The following is a 12,488-nucleotide window of genomic DNA, read 5'->3' as shown; positions in this document are numbered from 1 at the left end:
ACACACAGACACACACCAATGCAGACCAACCAGTCCGTGGTAGAAAAATGGTTGGGGACCACTGCCTTAATCTACTTTTAATATTTGACTTTACACACAACAAGCGAATGAATTGATGTTAGCCTTGACGTTAGCTCAACCAAAATAACTTATGGCCCATTTGCGCCACGAGTTACGTGGAAAACTTTAAGCACAATGAAAGTGATCACAAGCCAATTGTTGAATAACAGAGTGCAAGTAAATGTATACAGTATATGTTAACAGGACAAGTTGGGACAAAATATCAGTGTGGTGAGCAGATGTCAGATGTCGCTTGAGATTTGTCATTCTTTCCACTTAGTTTGTGGCCACATTCACCATTGCCGCCGTCGACAATGCATCGTGTTGTTCTTTCTGCTGGGTTGTACAGAAAGTATTTTTTTAATGTTTTATTTTTTTTAATTTATTTTTTTTTTAACTTGAGTTCAATCATTTGAATTATTTTACTGTAATTAAGAGTGGATTGTTCAGAAATGGACTGTGAGAGTTCCATATTCATATGTACTGCAAAGCATTAATTATGTAAATATTTAACATTAACTTATCCCATTTTCAATAATATTTTTTTTCTTTTTGGAATAATAATGAAATGAGAATATTTAAAAACAACGTGTGTTCAATGATTAGGACCATCACAATTTTGTATTGAAATTATCCAAATGGGCAAGTAATAGCAAATATGCTTAAAAAAAAAAAACATGAATGCTGTAAATCCCTTTAAGATCTGCAAGAGACAGGATAACCATGAAGGCTGTACATGAATCAGTGGTAATGTGAATTGAGTTACAAATTGGCTGTTAAAAATGAATGGCGAATCACAGTTTTTGGATTTGAGTGAAAATGACTCATGCATATTGTCGCGTGTATTAGTGTCACAGGAACGTTAGAGTGGCAACGCGTGTGATGTAATAAGGTTCAGGAGGTACAGTGCCTTGCAAAAGTATTCACTCTCATAGGGTCTTCTCAAAAACGTCTTGCAGCTGTGATTGTCGCAAAAGGTGGCTCTACAAAGTACTGACATTGGTGGGGGTGAATACTTATGCACAATGATGTTTTCGGTTATTTTGTCCTATTTGTTGTTTGCTTCACAATAAAAAACATGTCACATCTTCAAAGTTGAGGGCATGTTCTGTAAATTAAATGATGCAAACCCTCAAACAATCCATTTTAATTCCAGGCTGTGAGGCAACAAAACACGGAAAATGTCAAGGGGGGTAAATAGTTTTGCAAGGCACTGTGCACAGCGTAAAGCGTGCTCTTAGACAGTACCACCCAGTAATGTTTGCACGTGTTTAGGAATATTTAGCTGGATATTGAGCATTAAACTGTTAAGTAATGAGCCAATAAAGCCAATCTGGGCAGTGTATCAGCGTCTTTGTCATTACTTTGCTGTTGGCCTCTGACGCCATCCTAGCATTCTTGCATATTTGGACGTTGGACCGGAGATACGGACCTTCACAGAATATTTTAGCGCTAGCTGGTACAACAGAACACAGATGGATTTAAAATTTTAGCAATAGTGAAAAACCACCTTGGGTTTTGCTGTTGTCAAGCGTACTGCGAGGGATCCTGGAGGTTAAAGTTATTTTAACATAAAAATGCAAACCTTTACGTAGGTTGACTTTAGCGCGTGGGCGGCATACAGTCTTGGTACACTCCAGAGCTGGGCATCGCCTAACCGCCATGAAGTTCCGGTCTGCATATTTAACCGACCCATGTGGTCCCAGTACGTCCATTGTCGGCGACAGCCAATCGGCGTCGAGAACTTAATGTACACATCACACGCAGGCGCCGCACAAGCAGACACGCCGCCAAATAAAGAAAAATATCAAATAAAAACAACAGACACAGGCGCAGCGTGGTGATCGGTGAAATAAAAACAATATGTGATTGCGTCTGTGGGAGCGAAAGTTGTACAACACTGTTTTATTTTATTTTTTTCTTTATTTGGTTTCGTGTTAGGAGTGCGGCACCTGCGTGTGACGTGGTCCCGGTTAAATCCGTTCTTGACGCTGTTTGGCTGACTCCGACCGACTGGGACCAAGTGGGTCGGTTAATATGCAAAAGGGAACTTTGTGACGGTTACGCAATGCCCAGATTTGGTACGTTCCAATATGGTGTAATAAAAAAAGTGAATATGAGACTTTGTAGAGTGCTTTGGACAACATGTGGTATAGATATAGGGGTTCTCAACGTAATGCCATGGGCACCAGCTAGCCCCCATGGACAACATGAGTAGGCCACGGGACTGTTCTTGAAATAGCTCACGAGTCAAATAAAAACATTCAAGTCAAATTAGTTTCTATAGCCCTTAATCACAGGAAAGTCTCAAAGGGCTTCACATGCTCACAGCTGACAACATATTAACGACATCCCCTGATCTTAACCCCCAGGAGGGCTAGGAAAAACTACAAAAAAAAAAAACATGTATGAAACTGAGAAACCTTGAGAAGGGACCACAGATAGGGGAATCCCCCTTCCAGGACGAGTGATGGGACAATGTCATTTTCTAGGAATGTTGCTGATGATGATTCTGATCCTGTGAAATTGTGAACACTGGCAGAGATGTGCGTATAAAGACACTTTGCCTATTCATATTGGTTCTCTTGAGAAAATCATTACCATGATCGGTGTCTTCTCATGAATTAATAAATAAATATTAATAACAACGTATTAAAACATCATTTAAGTAATTCAAGAACATTTCTTATTTTGGAAGTGTGTATCAAACTGGTAGCCCTTTGAACTAATCAGTGCCCGAGAAGTAGCGCTGACTTTCAAAAATTGACCCCTGGTCTAGATTAAGTGCTACATAAGTGCACTCCATTTACCATCATGATCATATTGGATTTTTCATTTCTAGGACTATGATGTTTTTTTCAGCAAAAGTACAATTAGTACGCCGTTCCGAGTTGATTCGAGATTCACTGTTTAAATGGTAAAGACACAGCAGTTGCGGATCTTGGGTGCGTGTCCCAGCTCTAATAAACACTAGCAACCAATTAATGAACTTAATTTCTCAGCTAGAAGAGCAATCTGCAGCAGAGATACAAACACTACTGATGCCTACCTAACCCATCGCAGTATCAAGAGTACAGTATGCTAAAGATGCCCTGATTGATGGTAACTTATGACAAATACAGCAATATGATGTTTTAATTTGTGACCACGGAACAGAGAGGTGAGGGAGCATGTTGACTGGTTTTGAGTTTAAGAAGGATGGAAGAAGGCAGATACACTTCAGGCCTTATCTCAGTGCATTAATCTCAAACTCCAAACACATTATTTAAGGGTCATCGTTCCTGACAAACTACTGACCAGCATAGAAATAGACAAATCAGATACAGTATTGGTAATTCAATGTGTTAATGTGTTTAATTTCTTTTCATTAGAATCATAATTTTTGAGTGGAGTGTTTATTCTAACCAGCCAAAATAGCAAGTAATTGCTTATTGACCAGCTTTGCTTTATAGACCCAATCTCTGGTTGCGCATTAAATGCATTATTTAATTACAACAAAGCCATTGGCAATATTGTCTTCATGCTAACTATAATCAAAGGGATGTCAATTTAACCCCAGGGGTAAAAATGTGTTCTTTTTCATTTTGCCAACAGGATTGTTGCCCGTTTTTTAGCAAGTCAGCCTTGGAATAGAATGAATACATTTAAATTGTCAGGGGTAACGAGCTAAAAGTCAAAGGATTAAGGAATACAAATCACTTTAAAATATTCCTTGCAGGAATCTCTTTGGACCCAGAGGACCACACTTGTGCAAGGATCACATCTGGACTGCATCAGAGATGGCTCTATAACACTGGAGCAGTGTGATACAGAGGCTTTAGTTGGAACACGTTGCTATATAAACTTGATCTACCTTGAAACAGTTTTTTTTAGCCATGAAAATCTGACATTGAAGTTGACCTAAAGTTGCATGATTAGGGACATAATGACAATCCAAATTATTCTGTATCAATATTTTAAATATACAGTTTATTCATCATGTTAGGGAAAACATCTGCATTTTTTTATTGCACAACGGTACTTTTCCGAAAACAATTTCATTTAAACACTTTTAAACATTTTCAGTGAAACTAAGCCAGGTGTCTAGGTATGTTTTTAAAGCATTTATAGCACTTTCTTTAGGTCTTTAAATACAATGCAACCACATTCCAACACATATACCGTAATATATTGCGCTGAACTGCGATATAGCGGCCAATTACTCTACACAAATCCTCAGTTATAGGTAGGTAGGTAGGTAGACAGACAGACTAATTACAGCTCTAAAATGTCGTTTTTTGGGGTAAATAGGAAAAGAACTTTTTTTTTTCCATTGAACACGATCTATATTATTTTTAAACAAAATATATAATATTTGGTACATTAAGAAACAGGTACCGTGTTAGGTAAGAAAGAAAGAAAGAAAGAAAGAGAGAAAGGTTGGAAAAGAAAAAAGAAAGGTTGGAAAAGAAAAAAGAAAGAAAAAACAAAAAAGAAACAAAGACAGAGAGAAGGAAAGAGAGTTAACATTCTTTTCCTGTTTTAATTCTTATTAAGTGAAAGTCAACCCAAAAATTTCTTTACAAGAATATGTTCTATGCACCTCCACAAGTCTAAACACGGCACTCTGATTAATATTGCATTTGTGGAATACGAGTTAACCCATAAAAGCCTAAAGCGTCTGGCTCAACAGCTCCCCAAAACCTAAGGTCGTCTTTGGAATTACCATTGTAAACCTCAAGTTTTCCCAGAAATTAAACACCTACAAAATCATTAATGAATGATTAATGATCAGCCCCTGTAGAAACATACTATATTTTCCGGACTATAAGTCGTAGTTTTTGTAATAGTTTGGCCCGGGTGCGACTTATACTCTGGATCGACTTATGTGTGAAATTATTAACACGTTATATTGTATCCCTTTCCTTTTCAATGTCAGCAAACAATACACCAAACAACCACAGGAGGGCGTTCTAAGGCTATATATAAACCTGCATTACATATTGACTTTACAACGGGCAGAATAACATGTATATTAGTGTATATCATTTCACATCTCATTGTAACCCACATAAAGAAACATAAAGTTAAATCCTAAAAGCTATTAAAATGCATGAATAATTTAAACGGTTAAAATCTAACATTTTGATAAATAAGTAATTAAAATAGTATGATAAAGACAATTTTACTGTCTATCAACATACATCTATACAAAATAGCAGAGCTGGCACTTGACCATTTTTTGCCGGTCCGGCTGCGACCCTCCACCCTTGACTTGGGTACCCTTCCGGCCGCGACCCTCCGGCCATATTCCTAAACATTGTCGGCCCCCGCCCCTTTGCCCCAAAAATGGGCATCCGGCCGGGCCCGAGGGTCCAGCCCAGGGACGGGACTGCCCAGCTCTGAAAAATAATGTACTGTTGCTTTAAGACACTAGCTGCGGTCTTGCATCAGCCACACGTACGGAGCTGAGAGCGGGGAAGAGAACAAAGAGATAATTACGACCGAATACATAAATACTTTTGGAGACTTGGAAACATCCTACACAGTTGGGGATAAATAAAAGACTTATTTAATCGATCTACAACCGTTTTGGTGAGTTTAAAGTTATCTTACCATAACTTTCTTGTATGCTACATATGTGAATGTTAGCTAAATCTTAAAATGACAAGCAGGACAAACATAGTACAGTACCTGAATAATATTAATACTTTGAGTGAGAGCCCTTTGCACTGAAGAAAATAAATAAATCAATAAATAAATAAATAAATAAATCGCCGCATGTAGTTATTTTGTGATTGTTTAAAAACATTGTTGTTAAAGGCCGGACTTTTAATACATGCATAGAGCATGAAATATATTAAGATATGGTGATGTACATCGGTTCACTAAAAACAGACATACACTGATTTTGTCCATGTTTAAAACGGCTTTTCTGTCATACAACCGGATAGGAAGTGCGTGGTCCGATGTGGCCCCCCCAGTAGCACTGATGAAAAACGGTAGCCCCCCACGATCATTTAACTTGCCCATCCCTGACTTGGCTTATTAATTTAATTTCCATCAACTTCCAATTAGTGTGCTGCCGCAGGCACCAGCTAGTGGTGCTGTGCTGTGCTGTCATGCTGACAACAGTCAAGCCGTGATTGCCGGGATCCCTCCTCCCAGTTGTATTGAAGCGCTCAGTCTGTCGTACTTAGACTACTTAACGTGTGGCATTGCAGTTTTTGACTTTGTTCATGTAACAAACATCACTGAAAATAACAGTTAACCACTTTTTCACCCACAAGCAAATGACTTATAAAAAATAATTTGGTATAATAGGACATCCCCTATGAAGAAACTCCCAGTATTATGGATTCACTCAGGAGTGTAACTCCAGTAACTTTACTCTCTATTAGGGGCGTGCATCGCCAATAAAAAAATATTCGACATGTTTATCAAAACATGGGGTGCGACAGGATTCATGGATGGTAAATTTCAAAGTAGGGGTGCATTATTTTAATAAACGATTAATTTGTGGCGTATTTTATCAATTCATCAATATATGAATTTCCATCGCTTTATTCAAAAACAGGACATTATTTCAAATTGACAAGAAAATGCAAATAACACACAATTGTCCGCGTAGTACAGAAATTGGAGAATATTTACTGTTGAGAAGCTGAAATTCTGAGGATTTGAACTTTTTTTTTTTTTTAATCAAACGGTCTCTTAACATTAAATAATCGATTATTTTAATTATCGACTACACTGCAAAAACAAAAATTCAAATTAAAAGAAAATTATTAGTGAACGTAACTCAAAAATCATTAACTTATGAACACTAACCTTAAATAAGTAAGTAGAACTTTTGGGTTGGGGAATATGCTTAACATAATTTAACCGAGTCCAGTTAAATTAGATAGAACAAGTTATTGTTTGTGGATTCTTCCAGACATGCGCAGACCTGCAACATTTCGTACATGCGCCTCTCTCAACTCTTTGGACAAGCCATGGTGGAATTTAATGGAACCTGTAAACTGTAAGCGGCCCCTTTTGTCTGAACCAGTGTTACTTGGTAAGTAAACTATTTTATGAACCGCCAAGGTGTTGTTGTTGCTCTTGGTGTTGTGGTTTCATGTTAGTACGTGTCACCGCCAAGGGCTTAAGTGGCATAAATACATGACTACGCAATAGTGGCGCCGGACTCCACAAAAGTCACTTCGTCGCATACACTGTATGGACAGGCACACAAAAGCTATCGTTAATGTTTTCTCATTGTGAAAATAATTGCGAAATTCCAATTAACTGTTGGAGTATTCATTTAACTTGATAGCTTGGCTTCTCAGAACTAAGACAATGCTATTTTGTGACGAGTACGTCGCTGAATTAAACGCTGTTTTAATTGTAAATATTTTTGATTTTCCCTTATTAGAGCAGCGTCGGTTACTCTGGTTGGTTTTGTGTGGGAGATGGGACAGATTGAATCTGACGCTTAAACTTGTCAGCGATCAACAGGCACCTAACATTGTCTGAGCTCGCTGATTTCCTGTATTTCTTACACAGTAGGGTGAATTGTGGAGCCTCGTCACAAATCAACCAAATATGTCCACAAGATCTTAGAAAGTGATGAATCAATATGCATCTCCAGATTCATGGAATAGTTGTATCTGTCACCACTTTAAAGTTTCAAAAGTTCCAGTCTTTTGAATTGATGATATCAATTTTATTTTTTTTTTAATCATGGCGCTTGAAGGGTTGACAAACAAACACACTATACATTTGCATCTAAAATTTATTCATTGCTGTTTTTTATTTTTTTGGGAGGGTGGGGGTGGGGGGTGAGGGTTGAAAAAAATGATTGCACATCATGTAATGTGTGTTATCTTCCGCACTGCTTATCCTGTACAGGGTCGCAGGCAGGAGCTGGAGCCTATACCAGCTGACAATGGGCGAAAGGCAGACTACACCCTAAACTTGGGCGAAAGGCAGAGTACACCCTAAACCGGTCGCCAGCCAGTTGCGGGGCACACACAGGCACAATCACTAAGTGGGAACCTATCCCACGCTGCTGGCACACAACTCAGGTAAGTGTACCACTACACCATCAGCGACCTCATGACTGCACATGTTGATTAAAAATATGCACCTAACACAAATGTACTTATTTACTTTGACATTACTTTTGTGGTATCAATCTCAATCTTAAAATGGAAGCCTACCCAATTTTTTTTTTTCAAGAATATGTTCTATGCAGGCCCACTAGTTGAAACAAGGCATTCTGATTAATGTTGTGTTTGTGGAAGGTTCATGACCATAGGCCTGTTTCACATTCTTTGCATATCATATAAGTGTTATATTAGTTAATTTAAGTTAATTTGAGTCCAGTTTACAACGAATAAGTTGGTGATATCTAATTTACCTAAGTTCGAGTGAATTACTTTTTTTGAGGCAACGACTTTGCATATTTTTTTTGAGTAAAGTCAACGTATTATATTTTACAGTGTAGTTGTTGATTAATCGCTGTACCTCTATTTTAAGTGGAATGGTTTGATTCGGTTCAGTTCATATTTGTTGCTTTTGTCATATTTAAGATCTCTCAAGTCCAAACTGTTCAAGTTTTTAGATTTATAAATTATATTCAAAGAAACAACAAATAATCACCAACATCAAATCAATTTATACCAATTCATAACTATTTGATCAGTTTTTGACCAGTTTGAGCTATATTGAGACCGGTACATTAGTCCGTCTACCGATGCATTTACATCTTTTAAATTACAACCAATTCAAATAGTTTTTCATTCCCCTACTTTTTATCCTTTATTAATCCAACTGATGTGCAAGAGATTTAATTTAACGTGTGCTCCTGCATCTCATGCTTAAATTTGCACATGCACGTCAGTGTACACATGGGGGCACACACACTTGTCATTTCTGCCATGGGAGATATTTGTTGTATAATTGACACATTGTAAAACCTAATTAATTCAGCTGTGGACAGCTGGAAATTTTAAACTGGCAAGTTCTTGCATACTTGTGAACCAACAACAATGTGACGTGTTAAAATGTTTTCAACAATGCGACATACGTGGCAACCGCATGATCATGAATTTTGTTATTTGACCACCTGAACATTTTCAGATCATTTACATCTGATTGTGAAGTATAAAAAAAAGGACAGAAAAAGCATCATGATTTTCAGGCATGGCTCGGCCGGCTGACCAATAATAGTTGGAGTGGACTAAATGAGGTACACAATGAGCATCAGATTGTCAGATTGTGAGCTTTTTCGGCAAAGGAGGGGTCATTAATTGGCTGGGCAGGGTAAGAAGTACAAGAAGGACGGAGGAAAGATTACCGTTAATCTATGGACTGATCCTGATGCTTCTACATGTGCGAGGGCCTGTGCTGCCAGTGCAGGGTTAATTGTTGCGTTGTCCAACAGGCATAGCTGGTGTGTAATGTTGTCCACTTCTTCCTGGAGACGCTCAGTTTGGACATTGATCTCCGCAATCTTCTCTGCAGCAGATGCTGTCAGGAATGCCTCCTTGAGATCTAAAAGGTGTAGGGTCCTCTTTTCTTCCAGACAGACCAATCTGCGAAGCGCATCAAACTGACTGCTCACATATGCCTCCAATTCCACTGTAGAAGTCTGAGTTATAATTGAAAGGACAGAAAAATTGATTTAATTCATACAACAACAACTAGACTATGGTCAATTACAGAACATGCATTTAAAAGAAATCTGGCCCTCCTTGGATTATATACAGTATAAATGTATTTACAGAATTTGTGGGAATAGACGTACTTTGCCGGAGATACAAGTTTTTTTCTTTTTTTTTCCTCTTTTGCCAGTCACCGGGTTGGATTGAATCTAAAGTTTAACTTTAAGATAGCGCAATCGGAGTTGATGTTTCATTGTGTCAGTTTAAGATTGCACTCCACACCGAGAAACATTTCTAAAATACATTTATTTTCGCCTCAATTATTTTCAGAAAGGCAAAATCAAACAAACATGAAACAAGGTGGGAAAAGTTCATTATTAAGCTTAAATGCCAATAGTCCTTACTGTAACCCCTTGTTTTGAAAACCCAAGTATTCTGAACATTAATGATAAACTCCAAATGTCATTGTGAACTTTGCAAAGAAATATTACTGACTTCCTACATTTGAGGTCCAGTGAGGTTTTTTTTTTTTTTTAAGTGTATCTTGGCAGTGCATAGCGTCACAAAAATGAGCCACACAGAGACACACACACTGCATCACTCCTGCTCAAACAAGAGTAGCTTGCGAAATTATTCGTCCGTCTTGAGCTTTGACCTTTTGCCACATTCCAGGTTTCAAACATAAAGATCGAAAAAAAGATTTTTTTTTTGCTAATAATCAACACCAAATGGGACACAATCGTGAAGTGGGATGAAATTCTCACCGTATTTATGTATTTATTAACTTTTTTATTTATTTTTTAAAATTATTTTAATAAATACAAAATTGAAGGGCGGCACGGTGTACGACTGGTTAGCTAGTCCGCCTCACAGTTCAGAGGTCGTGGGTTCGATCCCGGCTCCGGCCTTCCTGTGTGGGGTTTGCCTGTTCTCCCCGTGCCTGCGTGGGTTTTCTCCGGGTACTCCGGTTTCCTCCCACATTCCAAAAACATTCATGGTAAGTTGATTGGACACTCTAAATTGCCCCTAGGTGTGATTGTGAGTGCGGTTGTGTGTTTGTCTCTGTGTACCCTGCGATTGGCCGGCAACCAATTCAGGGTGTCCCCTGCCTACTGCCCGAAGACTGCTGGGATAGGCCCGCGACCCTTGTGAGGATAAGCGGTAGAGATAATGAATGAATGAATAAAAAATTGAAAAGTCGGGCCTGCAAAATGTTGGTTGAGGTAATGAAAAGAATGAATAATAAAATTGAGAGGCCACATGAATGATGGTAATAGCTGCACTTTTCAGTCTTGGTTAAACAACTCTAAATGGGACTACAGTTCCCCTCAGTGCAATTAGTTTGTGCTGATATAAACACTGTAACAGATCTCGGGCGAGAATCTCCTCCCCAGCATGCAGAGGACTTTGTAGACTTGAGCGAGTAAGGGGTCAGCACATTTGAGAAGATGATATAATCACATCTTGCCATAAGTCAAACAAGTGTAATGAGGCAAGGTAATCACTTCACGGGGCAAGGAAAGGCAGATAATTGTTTCACTTGGCTTTATCTTTTTAGAGTACTAATTAATCTACAAGCCTCTCAATATACAAACACAATGTTCCCACCGGTAATGTTTTACCATAACTGCCAAGGTGGAACATTGAACACTACCAGTTGTAATGATCTGTTGTTCGTCAGAGAGAGTGGTAACTGTAATCATGAAATAAACACACTCTGTTGTAGACTAAACATCTCTAAGACTTTTTCTAAAAGTCTAGTTAAATAGCTGCATCACAAATTTCTTGCAAATGGGGGTGTTGAATAAAGAAAACTAACATGCATAAAAAAAAAAACAACGGAATTAAATCAACATATTTATTAACTAAAACAACTCAAATGTGAAATGAGACAAATATCGAGCTACTTCAACAAGTGAATATTATTTTCCAACACCAAACTGTCTTAATGATGCTGTGGCTAATTGATAGTTTGAAGCGGTTTCCCTAGAGGTAAACTTCATGCATCCCATCTGTAGATGGAGACCGCAGAGGCTTTTTTCTTCAACAGCAGGCCATCTGTTTGGCATTCAAAGATATTAAACTGCTCACTGCCATACTCTTTTAATCTATCTCTGTTTCCCCACCACAGATCTCTTTTGTTACGACTCAATACTTAAAATAAATGAATAAATAAATACGTGCATAAAAAAATAAACAGAGTTCTCCCAACCAAATGTCATGCTTTGAAATACTTCAAAGACCCACCACATGATTTGTGCTTGTAATGTGCATCGGTCGCTTGGCCGGCTCCCTCCCTTTGAAAATGTATCTTACTTCCTTTTATCGATTCAATCTTGTTTCCACATCCCTCTCCTCAGTGGCAGGGAGGAATCATAATTTTCATCAGTAATTGAGAACGAGATCAGAGATTTATTTAACATTACCAAGAAAGTAGAGGCATTTTGTCTTTCTGCTTCAAAAGCATTGATGTCCCGTATACTTTGATGGTGCATTATGAAAACTACCGTTGCACTGGTACCACTTTTTTCAGACTCAGTACAAGTACACACAATTGAGTGCTCACCAATACCAGAGATGGGCATTCCGTTCCAGGGACGGAACGGACGGACGGACATTTATTTTGTGGACGGACGGGTGGAGGATGAGAAGTATTTTAAAAAGAATGGACTAAGCAAGGACTGAAGTGGGTTTTCGTCCGTCCCTCTATTCGGCCCTAACCGGGTCAAGTACCCACTAACGTGTTGGGTTCTTTTAAAAAGCAAGGCTACTGTTCTTTGATGCGATACCAAAGAGTTG

At 38.4% G+C, this 12,488-nt stretch overlaps 1 protein-coding gene across 2 annotated transcripts in view; it reads right to left on the bottom strand.

Moving 5' to 3' along the window:
- Positions 1-12,488, bottom strand: part of trim44 (tripartite motif containing 44) — a 68,592-nt gene that overhangs the window by 40,512 nt on the left and 15,592 nt on the right. For both annotated transcript variants that reach the window (XR_015086605.1, XM_086029135.1), the window contains exon 4: positions 9,383-9,676. Coding sequence is in view for 1 of the 2 variants with exons in the window: in XM_086029135.1 (XP_085885261.1) it covers positions 9,383-9,676 (294 nt within the window). In the remaining variant the exon portion in view is untranslated. The remainder of the gene's footprint in view (positions 1-9,382; positions 9,677-12,488) is intronic.

The sequence above is a fragment of the Filicampus tigris genome, chromosome 4 (assembly GCF_054856515.1).
Source record: "Filicampus tigris isolate MCC_2025a chromosome 4, RoL_Ftig_1.0, whole genome shotgun sequence".
Taxonomy (NCBI): Eukaryota; Metazoa; Chordata; class Actinopteri; order Syngnathiformes; family Syngnathidae; genus Filicampus; species Filicampus tigris.
This window is presented reverse-complemented; position numbering and strand designations above follow the sequence as displayed.